At 36.0% G+C, this 18,593-nt stretch overlaps 1 protein-coding gene across 1 annotated transcript; it reads left to right on the top strand.

The window, feature by feature from the left end:
- Window positions 1–384: 384 nt before the first annotated feature.
- LOC121406925 (lactadherin-like) lies at window positions 385–14,005 on the top strand. The gene is made up of 8 exons (XM_041597799.1): window positions 385–464; window positions 2,463–2,621; window positions 6,210–6,386; window positions 7,651–7,976; window positions 9,069–9,225; window positions 10,200–10,423; window positions 13,006–13,152; window positions 13,730–14,005. Exons 2-8 carry the CDS (start codon window positions 2,552–2,554, stop codon window positions 13,880–13,882), a joined length of 1,254 nt encoding a protein of 417 aa, XP_041453733.1. The 5' UTR covers window positions 385–464; window positions 2,463–2,551; the 3' UTR covers window positions 13,883–14,005.
- Window positions 14,006–18,593: the final 4,588 nt, after the last annotated feature.

Below are 18,593 nucleotides of genomic sequence, written 5' to 3'. Positions count from 1 at the left end.
GAACTGTCTCTTGACTCTTTGCAATTGTTCGTCCGGTGCAAAATGCGAAAAGTCTGGATTGATTTCAGTCGTAAGGCTGGAAAATTATGATGGTCTACAGAAAATCAAAATTGTTGTACATTTAGTGGAAGCCTTCATTGCGACTTAAATTGCATTTTCAAAGGAATCGATGCGTTGTAGAGAGTTTCTTCGAAGTAAATGTGATAACTATACCTATTCATGACTTGTATATAGTACCGCGTAACGTTCAAACAGCAAGGTTTTTTTTATAAACATGATAAACCACTTTAAACCCATTACAGCTCTTGCTGCTGATCAACATTGCCCCGGATTCGTTAAGTGTCCATCAAAGATGTTGGCAAGTGGAGACGTTGTACAATTAGAGCTCATAGAATTCAACACCTCAGACATACCAAGTAGATTAAATGTTCCACCTGCTATATCAAAAGGAATCTTCTGTGTAGGTAAGAACGTGATAAATAATACCTCGGTGAGGAGTGGGGGACAAAGTACTCCGGTGACAACTGCTCCGATGGAAAATCTGCACGCCTATAAAGCCAAACTAAAAAAACCTAACCTCCAAAAATCTTCATCTTTACATTATTCTGAACTAAAAACTATATTACAATCCTAATTCTAACCCGGTTCCCTCGACGAATATAAGACCGGAACAAATGTCGCATGAGAAAATGTTGTCACCGGAACAAAGTTAACTATCAATATTTATTGTAATGTGATTTTCAAACTGCCAAGGTACGGTATGATATTGCGAGAAAAATAATCTGTCAAGTTGAACTATCAATTTGATCTTGTATCTTAATCCCTATCCCTGAACATGATGTATCCAAAAGGGGGTACTTCATACTGAAAACAATATGCTTTAAACAAATTAAAGTTAATCAGACAAAAAAAAGGACTCAATGTTTCATCAAAATCGTTAAAAAGAATTACACATTTGACATCTGAAATTTTAAAGTTTTGCATCATTTCAGTGAGTTAATATACATTTTTTCATATATTTGCAATTAACAAGCTTACGCTGTCATATCCCCACTTGTCCTTTTGTATTTCATATGGAATTATGCATATTTATTCAAACTTTCTCCTCAAAAGAATAAACAGAATGGATTGACCCATGATATAAATGTGTTTAATAATCAATGCTGCAACACATTTTCAAACAAAGGAGATACATCACACGTATGGAAATATATAACATAAAAGGCAATGTGGGAACATGACATCATCAGCCCACTTATTGCATATCCATATTGACGCTCATAACTGTGTTCACAAATTGAAAATACCACTCAAACTTAAAAAATTCAATTACTTTCTTATAATAAGGTTTTAAAGAATTGTTCAGCGTTTACTCGGCAAATTCTACTCATTTTGTTTGAATGTATTTTTAAGACCTATACCTTCAAGTATAGACCTACCCATATTTTGGAAGTGCCGTGGCCGAATGGTCTAAGGCGCCTCGCTATATATTGAAAGGGTTCGATCCCCGGCCACGACACCTATGCTCTTTTATCCTGCATTCAAATAAATGGAAATGCTTTACGCATTATTTGTAACTAGATGTGCACTTGTTTAAAAAAGTACACCATCTCGCTGCAACATCCCACATATAGCATTTTTAAAATAATAATTATTGTCTCATCTTGTAGGAGGAATTCAACCTACAAGCCTTGTTTCTCAGCATTTTCAACATTTATTTACATGTTTCTATATGAAGATTATGTATATTCTGTTAGCAATAATACTGTGTATGATATCCTTGTAACTGTATGTCGTATATTATTCAGATATGTCAGGCTATGAGAAAGCATAGTGGGGATTCATTATCCTCGGTTGGTCTGGCAATATAACTATTTCATAGTACTTGCCAACCTCGGATAAATAATATCCACTTTACTTTCTAAAAGCCTGATTTATTTATATAGTACGGAAATAAAGAAATAATATGAAATATATTCTTGAAAAGCGTAAAAAGGTTCCTTTTAGTCCAATAATTATCTTAAAGACCCCTTAACACATACTTGAAGTGTAATTAGAAAATCTTAACGGAACACACTTTCCTTCACTCTACAAAAAATGGTTGATATTTTCGTGTTTTTATTTTTTCAATATTGGTAATAAAAATGGGAAGAAACATGTAAGTCCTACACTTCAGAAGACGAAGTGCAGACTGAGGAAGACAGAAAGACAAAGATATATATATATATAAATATATATATATATATATATATATATATATATATATATATATATATATATGGGGGGATCAGATTACCGAAATCATATGCCTACATTGTGTATGAAAATGATAGAAAAAGATTGCTTATTATTTATTCCTGCAAAGACCCAATACTAACTCCCCCTAACCCCGAACAACTTAGATTTAAAGTTGGAAACTCTAAACTGTTTAATCTGTTTCAATTTATTTACATTAATTTAAGAGCCATTCTTACAGTCTTTAAGACTTGTTGGTGGTACTGAAACTGAAGGAAGATTAGTTGTCACATCTCAAGCTGACCCGTCAACCGATATGCTCGTTCATCAGCGAGATTGGCCAAAGGATGCATCGCGGTTCATCTGCAAGTATCTAGGATATGAAGGTAAATGATCACCAGAGTTAATTCCTGGAGGTTGGTGGATATATCCCACTTTTGGGAGAGCTGGTGGCAAGTACAAACCCAAAACTCTCTAGAAAGAGTTTTTTTTTTCATTTTCAGCAAGTTATAAAGTTTGTTGTTTAGGTATGTAATTTCATCGTTGAAATTCTTTAAAATGCCTAAACTGAATTGGCCCAATTTTTGTCTGGCCTGCATAGCAGAGCGGTATAGGCGCCGCTTTTCTGACGGCGGCGGCGGCGTCAACATCAAATCTTAACCTAAGGTTAAATTTGTGAAATACCATCATAACTTGTATATGGACCTAGTACACGAAACTTGGAAACAAGGGTAATCAAGTATTACTGAATATTCTGCCTTAGTTTCAGGTCATATGACCAAGGTCAAAGGTCATTTGGGGTCAATAAATTTAGACCATGTTGGGGGAATAAATATCGAACTCTTAACGTAAGGTTAAGTTTTTGAAATATCATCATTACTGAGAAAGTATAGGCTAGTTCATGAAATTTAGACACAGGACCAATGTGAAAGATCATTTAGGGTCAATGAACTTTGGGCATGTTAGTGGTATTTGTTGAATTTCCATCGTAATTTCAAATTTTTATGGAGCTAATTCATAAAACTTGGACATAAGAGTAATCAAGTATCACTGCACTCCTGTGCGAGTTTCAGGTCACATAAACAAGGTCAAACAAAGGAAATTTAGGGTCAATGAACTTTGGCCATGTTGGCGGTATTTGTTGAATTACCATCGTAACTTCGAAGGTTTTTGGATCTAGTTCATAAAATTTAGACATAAGAGCAATCAAGTATCACTGAATATCCTGTGCGAGTTTCAGGTCACATGACCAAGGTCAAAGCCGTCATTTAGGGTCAATGAACTTTGGTCATAGGGGGCATTTTTTGAATTGGTATCATAACTTAGAACATTTGTGGATCTAGTACATGAAACAGATATAAGGGTAATCAAGTATGAATGATAGTTTTGCACACATCTTAGATCACATGATCATGGTCAAAGGTCATTTTGGGTCAATAGACATAGTATTTTTATAGTATTATTATCATATGAATGTTTTCTTTTGTGAATAATTATTCAGTAGCTGTTTTCAACTTGAAAGTCAGCACTGCTGCTGTATCGAATCGCGTCATGCAGGCGAGACTGTCAGAGATGTTCCACTTGTATTAAAAAAAAACAAACAAATTCTATCGCTCGGCTCTCTCGCTTAAACTTCTCTTAATAATTTGAACGTATTTTGCCCTTGACAAAATCTCACGAATGGCCTCGTTGCAGTGTATCCAAAGCATCATAAGATTATTAAAACTCAATATTCTGAAGTCTTGTATGGTCTAGGTCAATGTTAAACTCATGGGAAGCACAAAATGTCATACATTATTTGTTTTTCATGTGATTTTTGCTATTTCCTCATTCTTCAAAGGAGAAAAATCAATTTAGTTATAATTTCCTGGCAATTACAAATGATTGTAGGGTCAAATGAACATTTCAAATTGATTTGTACTTTGAGAGAATTTGATCACAACTGGCTATCCATAGTTTAACCACAACTTTAAACCAGAATTTAAATTAAATCTGGGTTCAGAATACGGGCCAATGAATTACATTATTTCTGTACTGTAGAGTACCGAAGCGATGACGTCAGTTGCCATGGTGTCATGGCAGCGTGATTCTAAACAGATGATCCGCCGAATGAGAGCGTGTGTTTCTCATATAGGAGAAAATGGCTGCTATCGGCATTTATTCGCTTGCAACCTATTTTTCAGACGAGCGAAAGCCATTTGCAATACAAATGTGAACAGACGATCGTCAGCTCCGACTCTGTTAAGAACCAGCCCGCCATGACACCATGGCAACTGACGTCACACTTCGGTACTCTATTAAAGAGTAGTTCGGAGTTACCTCAGGAGATTTTAAAGCAAGATATCGAGTAAGCTAGCCTGACATAGCAGGATGCACAAATTGCAAAGACTGGTGACTAGAATAGCACATCAATGAGCGCTTATGAAGGTACATTATATTTGTTGCATTTCAAGTTTGAATGCATTCACATGTTGCCATTACAGTGTACTTGGCTGACCGTTAAATACCAGTTGTAACTGAGCATATTGTTGCTTTCCAGTGGATCTTATGAAAACACATTTAAAAGGATATGAATAATCAAGTCATCAGAGTTGATGATTATTTCATTGAATATTAAATTACCATTCCATTAGAGTTCAAATGACCTTCTTCTAATCATGCGCAGAATGGAACTCCGAATTGGCTAATTCAACAAACTTTCAAATATGGTTAGTTTAAATCTTAATCATAACAATACTCAATACATGTTTCTTTATATTACGTTATATCACGTCAATCATATTGGGTTATAATGTTGCGTCGTATACAAGAATACTCTCTAATTACTATTTGTGGGAATCTTGAATTTTTGGGGGAGGGTCGGGGGTCGGCTAAGTATTCCCTATTTGACGTCTTTGTTCATTCATTTTGTTCATTGATTTAATGCGAGGGAACACAGCAATGGACCAAAAGAGAATGTTCGTGTTTTAACTTTAAACACGGGATACAGTCGGATATGTTAGTAAGGGTTTGTGTGACATCTCACTCAGATTATTAATAGGTACTTACTGTTTCCAAGCGTACATAACAAAAAAAAAATCAGATTAATTTTTCAAAAAAAGACAATTGGCTTCACAGTACACTTCTATCGCCTTCACATTTCAAAACGTTTTGCAAATCCAACTGGAGAAAGGAATCCATCTGTATATATTTTATATAAAAACGTTAAATCGCATAAGGGTTATGACAGAAGAAATAATAATGGAGGTTTGAGCATTATTAAACATTTCACGGGAGTTGAAGGGTTTATTTAGTTTGACAGAAAAATTGGAAACCTTTTGGAATCGAGTTATCCTGTCCAATCTTCAGCACATCGTGAATACCCTTCTCCTGGCCTTCATGTTAACTGCTGACAAATTCATCATTATGGTACTCAACAATCGCTCGGTCCTATAGCCTTTCCATGCTTTGCGACTTTGCAGTGTAGCGGATGCAGACATGCGCAATCTGGATATCTACGGAAGATATTGAAACAGTCTAACAGTCATTCGTTAAGTGTCAACCACCCACTTGGGTAATTCGCAAGAGGATTGAAAATACCACTTTGTCTGTTTATCAATATCTGATAAAACGGTAGATTCTATTAGGCCTATTACCGATTGAAAGAATAATTCTATGTCGGATGGTGTCGATCGAAACCCGCTTATTAACGAGGGAGTCTTACCATCAATTTTGTACAGTTCGCAGATGTTATTTGTCTGAACGTTGAGAGTAGTTTTGAATAATTAATGTACGTAAGTTGTCTTATGAAAAGAAACAGAAAATAATTTAACATGAACTACATATCATTAAACCAGAAGATTTAACATCACTGAGCATAAAAGTCACTAATGAATATCAATTACAAAATGACAAATAGTTCTTAAGTATAATGCATATCACTTCCTTAACCAACATTAGTCATCACCCATCTTATATTTTTTGTCTCGTAATAGGTGCATATGCGACAGTAGGAGGAGATCTCTTTGAGATACCATCCTCACCAAATAATTCTTATGATGCTGTGTCTCTAGGATGTCCAGCTAATATAAATAACGTTACTCGTTGCTGGTATAAGCATATGGAACAGAAGATCTCTTTGGACAAGAGTATTGCTATTGTTTGTTGTACATGTGAGTCTTCAGAATTATGTGACTTTTTTATAATTGAAACACTAAAAAAAATCTAAAACAGGAGTTCAATACGTGAATATCAGACCAAAGCCTGTCCATTAAAAAATTAGCAAACTTATTTTACTGGAAAAGGACATGAGAGTTCTTAAAATGACGTAAATCATAACACGAAATTGCATCAACGTCCGACCTGCATACTTATCAAAACAGATCTCTTTTTTTTCTGTAGCAAAGAAATGATGAAGAAATGGCAATATATAGGGTGTCAAAAATATACCTGAAGGAAAGGTTAACTTCCACGTGTTGCTTAGACAGCTTCCATAACGAAACAAAATCCGGTAGTTATTAAGATCTTATTTTGTTCACATTACCGTCCAGTTTTGGCATACGGTATTCCTGTTTGGTTCACCTTACAAATATAATCATATTCAATAAATAAGCAGTACTAAAGACGCTCCACTCATTTTTGTTTTTTCTTTGAGAGAGCGAATTCCCTTACATACCATCTACGTTTAGTTATTTTAAACATGCCGCCTCTATACAATAGCATGATTTATCTTAATTATTTGGAGGCTTTGCTATCCTGGATTTCACAATCGTGGTCTGATGTCCAATGACTTTGATCCGTTTTCCACGGTCGAACCTTTGCATTTTATAGGAGAAATGCCTTATTTTCATGAAACAGACCCTCAACAAAAGATCAGAACTAATTACAAAATACAGACACTCAGGACCATTGACCATGGAAAACGGACCATCGAACGTCACACGAGAACATGGAGAAGAAAGTCACTTGGACATAAGACTGCCTGACGATCGCATCTTCGTGAGAAACCCATGGTTGCAAAGCTGCTTCCAAGGTGCGTTTGATCGTGGAGGTATAGAACTACCTCCTTTGTTGAATGTTCTACTCGCTCTATCCTATGGTATGTGGCACATTCCCAATACTCCAATGAATACAAACATTAGCTCTCTCTCCCCATCCCCTCTCCCTATATATAAATGTATTAAAGTGAAAACCTTTCATAAGAATTGTTAGGTTTGAAATCATTTGTTTATAGATTAAAACTATTTACTCAGTATTCTTGGTCAGCATGTACAGTGAATTTTGATCCAAGTAACTGTACGAGTTTTCAGTTTCCTATTTGCTTGGCATTTATAATCCAATATTTCAAACATAATTATAATCAGATTCAATAATAAAAGTTATTTTGTGAGGTTTAAACGACCACTTAAAATTCTGCATGTGATTTCTTTTGAACAGCGTACATGTGCGCCCCCCGTGGTAGTCCTCTAGGTCTAGAGAGCGGTAAAATCAACGATGATGCTATTTCAGTTTCAAGTGAGCGTAATCAATATGTTGAGAAACGAGAAGTTCGTCTTAATGGTCGCTCCGCATGGCAACCTCTCGACGATGACGCTGACCCTTGGGTGCAGGTTGCCTTTGATTCCGCTTTTATCATCACAGCTTTTAAAACACAAGGCAGGCCAGCTTATAATTTCGAGTGGACGACCGCATATAAAGTGTCCTGCAGTATGGACGGAACGTCATGGATCTTCTACCAAGATAAATATACTAATACAGACAAGGTAAAGACCGGGGGTAAGGACCTAGATTGCATCTTGTCCTCTTTATACAAATACAAAAGAAAGCAGAAATCTTTTGGCAACGGATCCGAGAATAGAGAGGGGAAAATAACGAACGTAATGCAATCCTCCGTCAATCCCGTGCAAACATTCTAGGACCCTATCACCCCATTTAAAGAAAATAAAAAATGTAATATTATCAGAGAAGTTTTTATAAGTATGTCCACGGCCAAGTGCCAGTATGAATCTTTTGCGTGGCTGGTGATTTTGATCCAAACTAGTTTATGGATTATTGGCATTTTGCGAGCATTAATGCCGGGAGCATGCAAACTTGATTTGATTATCCTTATTTTCAGACCTGTTGTCATGAAGTTGTTGCTCATGCAGGCTCAGCTGTAAAGTCTGTTTTTGTATTTTCCAGATTCATACCTCTTTCCGACTTTGCCCCTCTACTTACTCCAACTGATAGAACATACCAGACAGGCCCTTCCGTGAATATGCAAACTTTGCATCCAAAGTTTTTACATATCCAGCTTTAAGTTGATCCCAATTCTTTATAAGACACTGCCTGAGCTGGGTTGAGATCATACAAAGATTGTACGGGACCTTTTTAAAAAGATTTGTTCCAGTCCATCTAGGTGTTTCTAGGTTTGATGTCTTTTGAAACCACTAGCGTACCTACGGGGGGGGGGGGGGTCAGAGGGGCAGTCTGCCCCCCTGACGAGTCACAACCCATACAAAAGACATATCCCTGCCCCCCTGACGAGCTTGAATCCGAATTTTGCCCCCCCCCCCCCCAGACGAGCTTGAAGACCTTTTTTTAAATTTTTTTTGCTTGTCAATTTTTTTCCGGGTTCGATTGAAGAGCTTTTTGATTGAAGACATTTTTTTTTTTGCTTATCAAAATTTTCGACCGGTTTTGCTCCCCCTGTGGAAAATCCCAGGTACACCACTGTTGGAAACAATCAGTGCATTCTCTGAATTATTGTTATCATGATGAGCAACCCTGATATTTTAATCGGCATTTTAAAAATTCATTAATTATTTTAGTTATTATCATCTCATCATAAAATCATTTGCTTGTGTTTTCCTCAGGTATTCTCAGGAAATTACGCCAGAAGAAATCTAGTAGAACACAGTTTCTTTACACCCATCGTATGTAGATTCTTTCGTATCCATCCGACGAAGACCTTGGGTAAAAGAACCATCAGGTTAGAACTCTATGGATACGGTCCTATCAATGAATTATTAGGTGAGCACAATAATAATGTTAATGCTTTTGACCGAATTCGGAGCTATAAGCTTCTATGTATTTTTTGTATTCATTTTGATTATAACAATGTACAATCAGCGGGAAATATAACGAAGGTTTTGTTCAGTTCTATTAACGCCTAAGGAATAAGATTATGACATCAAAAAAAAAAAAATACTGCGAGGGTCTTAGTTTCATGGCAGGGTTTAAACCCTCGAACCAACTTTCAGATGGAATTTTAAAGTGATCGCAAAGTTACTTTAAAGAAGTTTAACAATCAGACAAAATATAGAAAATTTTATAATTTGTAAAGATTTAAAAAAAATGGCGATTCTAAACAATACGATCTATGATGGGAATTCAAATTTGGCTGCAATCAGCTATAAATATTATTATAGTTTATCCGGGGTAAGTAGGATGAAGTAGGCCTGTGCCGAAAAAGACAAACAACAAGTGAAATATGAAACTGACATATAAATGAAAGAGACATGGAAAGAGTATGCTAAAGGGAAACCTTCACAAATGTACAAATACATTGTAAACGTAGCCCCAACAAAATGAGAGCCTACAGACAATTGTTTAGTTTATTTGTACTAATAAATAGATATGACTTCGATATCAATATTTTCTGCAACTTCATTTTGTATGAGTTCCCTGCTACAAGTTAAAGAAAGATAAGGAATTTAGAGTATTCCTAAAGGCTATGAAAATGTCGACAGGGAAAACGAAGTTAAGATGTAAAATCGATTTCTCGAAGATAAAAGCATGCATAGTTTCTGCATTCCCGTGGACGTCAGCCTCAAAACATTAACATTACCGTTATATTGCATTTTCTTGGTCTATACTTTCCTGGGGATGATAGATAAAAATACAGAAATCATTACGGAACGAGTAGCCTAGGACTGTAGCCTTAAGCTTGTTTGTCTATCGATCTCTCAAAGATTTTTGTTTATTCTTAATCATTTTTAATTTAGCTGCTATAAACCAAGAGGAATCTGGATGTCCACATCCCCTGAGAGGAAGTAAAATGGGAGTGGAAGATGGACGAATCCCAGACTCTAGTCTTACTTCTTCATCGTATCGAATTATAGACGGATTCCCCCTTTCAGCACAAAATGGAAGATTGAACGGCGGAATAGATTCTAATAGAAACGCTTGCTGGCTAGCCGTTGTGGATGACCCAGACAAATGGGTGAAAGTGAGTTCGTTATATTTGCATTTGTCTACACACAGAAAAGTCTGTGCTTCATGAACGAAATGTTATGTCTAAGATTTATGTATCTACGCATTTCACTGCAAATTTGGAATCGGCTGATAAAAGTAGGTTGTAATTTGTTTGATTATACCGTCGCACGTACCACGAACCGTCCTCTCTGCGCACTTCGATGCGAAAGTTAGATTGGCAGAAAACGCATTTAAAGAAAAGTTTTTTTTTAAACCAGCAATAAGTGCACCTACAAGGAGAGCAAATTATTTACCCGTGTTTTCGTTCCGAAAAAGTTCTGGTTCCAAAGTTTCATCCCGTATCTTCATATTTTCTTGAAGTTAATTATTTACGCCACAGTGGGCATCGTAACAGAGAGGACGGTTCCGACGGTGGAATGTAGATACAGTGCGCTATCGCGCCTCGCGACAGAACCGTCCGCGCCCACTGTAGCGTAAATAATTCACTTCAAGAAAATAAGATACGGGATGATTGTTTGGAACCTGAACTATCGAACGAAGACGCCGGTAAATAATTTGCTCCCCTTGTAGGTGCACTTGTTGCTGGTTTTAGAAAAGCCTTTCTGTAAAGCGTTTTCTGCCAAACTAACTTTCGCATCGAAGTGCGCAGAGAGGACGGTTCGTTGTGCGTGCGTACATCCGTAACATCATAGAGATGTATATTATTGACACTAGAGGGCGGACTTCATCAAATTGCTGTGATTCCATGTTCGGGGCGGCCGCCATCTTAAAGAGGGCAAGAGCGCGGATTTATAACACACGGCTCTATGGGAGAATATCACATATTTCACTTTTTTACATTATATTTTCAATTTAATGCTGTATGCAACGTTAAAATCACTAGGCAAAACATTTTTATGTTAAAATATATGATAACCATGCATATTTTATAAAGGAGATGGACTGAACATCCAGAAAACGGGGGAAAAAATAGGTTGCTGTACGTGCATTACCTATGATGTAGATCAGGGCTTGGTCTGAAGTTTCCCCTCCTTTCAGTTAATTTTGAGGAAATCAAAGTAGAAATCATATGGTGAATCACTGATAATCCCATTAAATATAATATTGGAGACTATGCGACGTTATAGCTATATTTAACACCACGGGTGTTAATCTAGCAGCCCAATCAATAAAGGACCTCACCATCTGGTGTTGACTGCCACTGGTGTAAGATTACCAACATTTAGGATGTTAAAATATATCAACACCAGTCTTGGTGTTCGATTTGAACACGAGTCGGAGAATGTTATGAAGTTAACACCATTTGGTGTTCATTTGACACCCTCGAACACCTGCAGAAACGAACATTTAAACGAAAGTTTAAATCACCCATTGGTGTAAAAAAAAATACCAACACCAGCTTTGGTGTTGTTTCACGGTTCGGATTCACACCTTGGTGTCCGATTTCAAGTCAGTTTTCAACACCTGCAGCCTGACGGTGTATCTTAACACTAGGGTATTTTTTTAAAATAACCCAACAACAGACAGTGTTGAGTTACTCCAGTGAAGTGTAACTTCAACAATAATTTTTGTTAAAATATTTCTATCCAACACCTGACGGTGTTGTTTCAACACTTCTGAGTATTTGGTGTTAATTTTACACTCTACGGTTGTTTCAATACAGTATATTGCTTGAACACTGAGTGTCAATAAATGAGCACCAAAATGCCAAATCAAGAGAACATATGAACACTCTAAAGTGTTAAGTTGACCTTATCTGACACCCTTGTCACGGTATATGCTATATGATGGCTAATATATTGAATAACTACTACTCAGTCGACCTCGTCGTTTTCCCCCGTTTTCTGGATGTTCAGTCCATCTCCTTTATAAAATATGCATGGTTATCATATATTTTAACATAAAAATGTTTTGCCTTGTGATTTTAACGTTGCATACAGCATTAAATAGAAAATATAATGTAAAAAAGTGAAATATGTGATATTCTCCCATAGAGCCGTGTGTTATAAATCCGCGCTCTTGCCCTCTTTAAGATGGCGGCTGCGCAATACATGGAATCACAGCCGCATTACGCGCGCGTCAATGCGAGCGATTACTCTAGTGTCAATATACATCTCTATGCCGTAACATATTACGTTACGGATGTACAATGCCAGCCAATGTGTTTTTTTTTATATTTGAAATATGGGAGCGTTCTTTTTTTTCTTGGCAAAATGTTAAGATAGTGGCGATTGTACACATTAAAACAGAAATAAACAACTTAACCCAGGTTTAAAGTCGTGGTTCAAGTATGGACAGCCAATTGTTACATAAATCACTAACAGTAGAGATATCATACTTCAGCTCATTTGGCTCTCAATCATTCATAATTGTCTAGGAAGTATAAATAGATGAATGTCTTCACCATCGATGAATCAGGAAAGAGCGAAGTAAACATAAGAAACACACAACTTAATAAAAAATTAATAATTTTGGCTTCCCATACTTAAACCACAACTTTAAACCTGAGTTTAAGTTAAACCTGCTATCAGAATACGGGCCAATGTGTTTATCAAACTTTTTTTATTTTTTTCTATGAATATTTGGACTGATCAGATAGATGTTGGAAAAACCTCTCTCATCACCGGTATCATTGTACAAGGGCGATATATGATGCATCGTTGGGTGACATCTCTGAAGGTGTCCCATTCATTGGATAATAATACGTGGACTTTTGCTTTGGAACCACAATGCGAACAAAAAGTGAGTTAATTGGACGTAGAAATAATACGTATTAAAGGGTGTATTCCGGGCTGAAAATTACTTCTACATGAAGGGAATGAAATTCAAAATTTCATCGAAATCTGCTGACAACAAAATATGCTCTGAAAATAGTTATGCACATCGTCATGCCCTACTTTCCTTTGTCAGATGATATTACGTGAGATCACAATTTATTACATAATTTTTATTTTCATATATCATGTATATGGTTTATCAGTATACAAAATGATGAAAGTTCGAAGCGTGACCAGAAATATCTTTTTGAATATTGGCTTCAAATCGGACATTTTAAGCGCAAGTTCTCTTTACTAAGCGCCAGAGGAATTAGTTTAAAATGACCCGAAAATTTTTCAATTTTCCAATACAATTTTTTTTTATGTATCTTCATTTTTCTTACTTCTCTTATCTTTATTTTATTTAATTTTGGGGATAAATCCTGTCCTTTTTACGTTTGCCGTAATAGTGGGGTTGGGGGATGGGGTGGCGGCTACAGCCCCTGGATCCACTTTTGCCTATCATCACATGAAAATCTTAATTTATTGCTCTTTATTACCAGGTCTTTCCTGCAAACTACGATTATGACACTCCTGTGACTATTGTGTTCAACCAGCCACTCACTGCTCGCTATGTCAGAATTCACCCACTCTCATGGCATAGATGGAATGGAGACTGCGGCTTGAGATATGAAGTCCTTGGTATACTAGATTAGAAGAATTAAGTTGATAGCTGAAACGCTTTAAGGGTCACTCTTTTAAAATTCAAGTCTTATATTACTGCAAAACCATTATTTTACATTCACTTTTCCAGTAGTATTTGAGTATGTTTTGTAATATAATGTTAACATTTTGAACTATAAATAAATGAATAAATAAATAAACAAATAATAAATAAACTTCTCAATTCGAAATGTGGGGCAAGGTCAAAATTCAAAATTTGCAAAATGACACAATATTGAAAGTCACTGTTCTTTTTCCGTGGTGATGAGTGAGTTTCTCAGCGGTTTCTTTTGACTTTGATCGATAATTCCTCATCGGTTTTTAGTGAATATCAAGTTTACCAATGAATAGATCATTTATTATTTTTTTTAAATGATACCCTACATGATGTGATTATCGTTCACATGGAGGTGCAGTGCCTTGAAATGTGGGGCAAGGTCAAAATTCAAAAGTTGCAAAATGACACAATATTGAAAGTCACTGTTCTTTTTTTAGTGGTAATGAGTGGGTTTCTCAGCGGTTTCTTTTATTTTCATGCATCTTAACATCAACATTAACATGGAGTCAAACACACCTCGGCGCGTGCAAACACATAACAAACAAACATGCATGGATATTTCAAACCACGACTCAAACCATGTTATCTCACAGACCCATCACTACAGAAGCAGGGGCTTGCTTTTAAATGGATTTTCATCTCCATTGACACAGACAAAGGAATCATGTTCTGTGTGACTATATGACTATGACTAGTTTTCTGCTCGTTTTGCAGCTTTTCAATTCAGACCTCATCCAACACTTTTGAATCCTTCTCTTTTCGTGATGGCATGATCATATACAAGCATGGAATCATCTTAAAGATAATTAAATGATCTTTTAAATGATGTAAAGTATGCATTGTGTAAAATTAGGAGTTCGGAGAATAGCCAAACACAGATTTCCACATTATTTTGAGGGGTTTAGTTATTTCAAACGCTGTAATTAGTTTGGTTTGAATAAACTAGGACGTAAACAATGATTTGAGTAAACTAATGGTTAAGAAGGGTTTATTTTGTATACAGGTTATCGGAAGAATTTGTAATTGTTCGAAAATGCAATGTTCATTTAATGAGGTAATGATCAGTGGCATACCATTCGTTATGTCAACCAAGTCGGACATTAATTTTAATATATTTTGATTATTACTCTGATAAAAACTTGTATCCAGGGGCGGCGAACGAAGTTGAAAGTAGCCGGGGGGGGGGGGGGGGTGGGGAGGACAGGGAAAAAGGGCGCCTTTTCTTTCGAAAAGGGCTTTTCTTTAAAAAAATGTCGTAATGGGTCAAAAATAATTGAGGGGGCTAGATATAGTGTATGATGGTGGGCCCCAAGTCTGCGCACCTAACAATTTGAGTTAAGATTTAACATGAATTTCTTCTTATTTCACAAAATATATTGGTTAATAGTGTTCCTTACATTATTAAGAGTAAGTGTACCAAATTTCTCATTAAAAAATGAAAGAAAATATAAGATTTTCTTGAAAAAACCTCGGGCAGTCATTTTCAGATTGAAAAAAAAATGGTACCCCATGTCTGCGCACTCATTCACTTTGCACACGATTCAGAGATTTTGATGACAAAGGCTGCATTTTGAGGCCGTCACATGAAATGCCCTGAATTCATTATTTTTCCACCCTTTTGAGTCGGATTTTTTAATGAATATGTGCCTATGTATTGCATGTGTAAAGTTCATGCCGTTGCGTATCTTCTTTTACTAGAATCGCGCAGATACGCGGGTGCGCAGACTTGGGAGACCGCGCAGACATGGGGGAACTGACCATACCACGTAAAATTTATGAGAATTTGCGAGCGAAGCAAGCAATGATCATCTTAAAAAAACATAAACGGAAATCCAATTTTGTGATAGCTTTTGATGTAATATTCAGAAAATGCCATATTTCACCATTCTCCCTTTCTTTTTTCTCTTTTTTACTTGGTCGTGAAAAACATGGGGGGGGGGGAGAGCCTGCCAAGCCTCTCTATATAACACTCTTAAAAATGTTGGGTAACATACTGTCCACACAATTGGCTAAAACTTGATCTAATTCTGGCTAGTTTTAAACCAATTATGTGTGCTTTGGGTGAAAAACTACACAGAACTGGTTCAAAACTACCCAGAGTTAGATAATTTTTTAACCAAGTGTTGCGAGGTCAGTATATTTTAAATCATTATAAGAGTGTAGGCAAAAAATATAATTGTACTTTGGCACAAACATGAACACGTTCTGTTACACTAATATCCTTTTTTTTAAGTTGGATATTCCGTTAATTTTTTTCTTTTCTTTTAGGAAAATGTACATATTTCTATAGTTTTGGTGTTTTTTTTTTAACTATCTTTTTTTTTACCATATGGCTCTGGGAGGAACCTCGATAGGTCTTTGACTTTTGTTGCTCGCTCCCCACATTCTAGATATATTATTTTTTTCTGTATTGTATTGTGAAGGAAACCCCCCTTCCTGAATAGGAAAAATTTCATCTTAAAAGAGATATCTAGATTCCTAAAATTTCTTTTTCATCTGGAGTTTTGTTTGTTTACATAATGTAACTGAACGCCACTATAGTCATTGAATGAAAGATTAAGTGCCGGCAATCAGCTGTTTTTACTACGTGAACTGTGACCTGAATTCCGGAGAGAGACTGGTGAATTTCTTTGGATTGTTAGTGTGTGCGCATACGTGTTAGCGCAGAGGAATTGGTATATTTCTGCTGAGTCACGCCATGATCACGTAGAGCCAGCAGTACGATCTATTTATGGGACCGGTATGGTCTGTTATGAAATTTTATGAGCGTTAAATAGCTCTAAGTCAAAAATTGAATCTTACCTTTGGTGTAAATTCCTTGAAAGTTGATGACAGCACTAATTTATTGCTGGAATTCCTTCATTCATGTTTGGATATTGTTATTTTCCTTTATTCTGAGACGATTACCGCCAGTATTTTGAACTCTTCCTTGGATCTAAAGCTCTGATGCGCGCATACGTGCACAGACGCACTATCTTGTGTATTTAAAGTACTGAATTTGCATAGCATCCCGCCGCGTAATGTTATGTGAATTGAGTGGTTTTTAAAGCACTAAAATTACATAACAACCCGCCGCGTAATGTAATGAGCTCAGAAATTGCCAAAATCCTGGGGGGCCAAAAGTCTATAAATAGGCGAGGTTTTCGAGAGTTTGTCATATTGTCTGCAAGCTCTTTAGAGTAGGATCGTTGAAAGTCACTCACTCACTCTCTCTCTGAACCACTGTTCATTGTTCATTCAACTTAAGCATTCTTCTGTGAGTACATTACGTCATAATATGACACTTAGTTCCATTCAGGGAATTCAGCGAGAATGATGATGAATTTTAGCTACGAATTTGAAATCGTTCGTCACCTTTTTGGGGTTCGTGACGATCTGTGGCAACCAATACTCTGTTGCATTTCTTTATAGTCAGCTTGGATTTATCAGTTGTTCACAGAAATTGGGCAGCTTTTGTTATTCTTTCGCAGACTTTGATTGATTTATCAAGTCTACTGATTGTTTGATAGATATCTAGAGAAGATATGAAAGCATTTATTGGTGCTTATTTGTGTTCATTTTTTTTGGACATGAACACAGTTGTTTGAAAGCAGATAGAAATTAATTGATGGTCATGATAGCGAACATGAATGCTGACTATTAATTTATCTTCCTGGAATCTCCTGAATGGATAATTCTATTTAATTTCCTTATGTATGAAATTGGATGATTTATGCATTTTTATATAATTATGAATTTATTTCTGACTTGATGACTATATTTAGGCAGTCCTTTTAAGGACTCTTGACAGTCTGAATACTTAATCAAATTATCTAGTCAGGGAAATTAAATTACTGCATTGATAAAATTATTCTACCAACGTGGAAAAGGCTAGTGTCAGATTTTCAATCTCTAAACAGAGATTATCTTTTGGTCAGTAACATTTGGCATAAAACTGTCAAGTTGTTCTGGAATGTGTGTTGTTTTGGTATTGCTTTGAATATTGATCTGACTTTGGCATTTTTCCACATTGGTCGTTTAAACAATATTTATTGATAGAGTCGTTAACTCAATTCTAATTTCAGGATTAATGACTTTGGTTATTTATTTACATTTCTTACATCATATACAAATAGGATCAAAACTAGCCATCATGAGTTTGTGGATGTTAAGGTCACGTGTTACATAGTGTCAAGCATGCAATTCCCGTAGTTGTTAAGATTAGAATATTTAATGTTATAAGATCAGAATATTTAATGTTATAATATCAAAATACTGAATATTAATTCTGATTAAGATTACGATATAATCAGAATGACATGTAAATAATAGATGAGATGTAAATACTTGATTATCAATCAGAAAGCATTTGTAAATAACTTGTAAATAATTGTCTGTGCAGTCATTCACATATCTTATTAAGGATACTTGATGTTTATAGGCTGAAGTAAAGTCAATTTATAGATGAAGCTTAATTCTTCATTGGAGCATAACACTGAAATAGGAATAAGGTGTTGGTCTTTCAGACTTGTTTTGCTTAGCTGTATGCTCAGACAGCAGGGACGAGGTTAGAGTTTCCGGTAGGCTTTAATGCTAAGAAAGGTACTATGTGAGTCTATTCTTGAACCCGTGATGATTAGGGATATTTACGGATTTCTGAGGCTTTT

This window comes from Lytechinus variegatus, chromosome 2 (genome assembly GCF_018143015.1).
Source record: "Lytechinus variegatus isolate NC3 chromosome 2, Lvar_3.0, whole genome shotgun sequence".
Taxonomy (NCBI): Eukaryota; Metazoa; Echinodermata; class Echinoidea; order Temnopleuroida; family Toxopneustidae; genus Lytechinus; species Lytechinus variegatus.
The sequence above is the reverse complement of the archived record's forward strand: the minus strand, read 5'-3'. Positions and strand labels throughout refer to the sequence as shown.

Bases quoted from the DNA above. Each gene is read 5' to 3' on its own strand.
- LOC121406925 (XM_041597799.1), top strand. From the start codon at position 2,552: ATGCTCGTTCATCAGCGAGATTGGCCAAAGGATGCATCGCGGTTCATC. The intron at 2,622-6,209 runs GTAAATGATCAC...GTCTCGTAATAG, and splicing joins CAAGTATCTAGGATATGAAG to GTGCATATGCGACAGTAGGA. The intron at 7,977-9,068 runs GTAAAGACCGGG...TGTTTTCCTCAG, and splicing joins AATATACTAATACAGACAAG to GTATTCTCAGGAAATTACGC.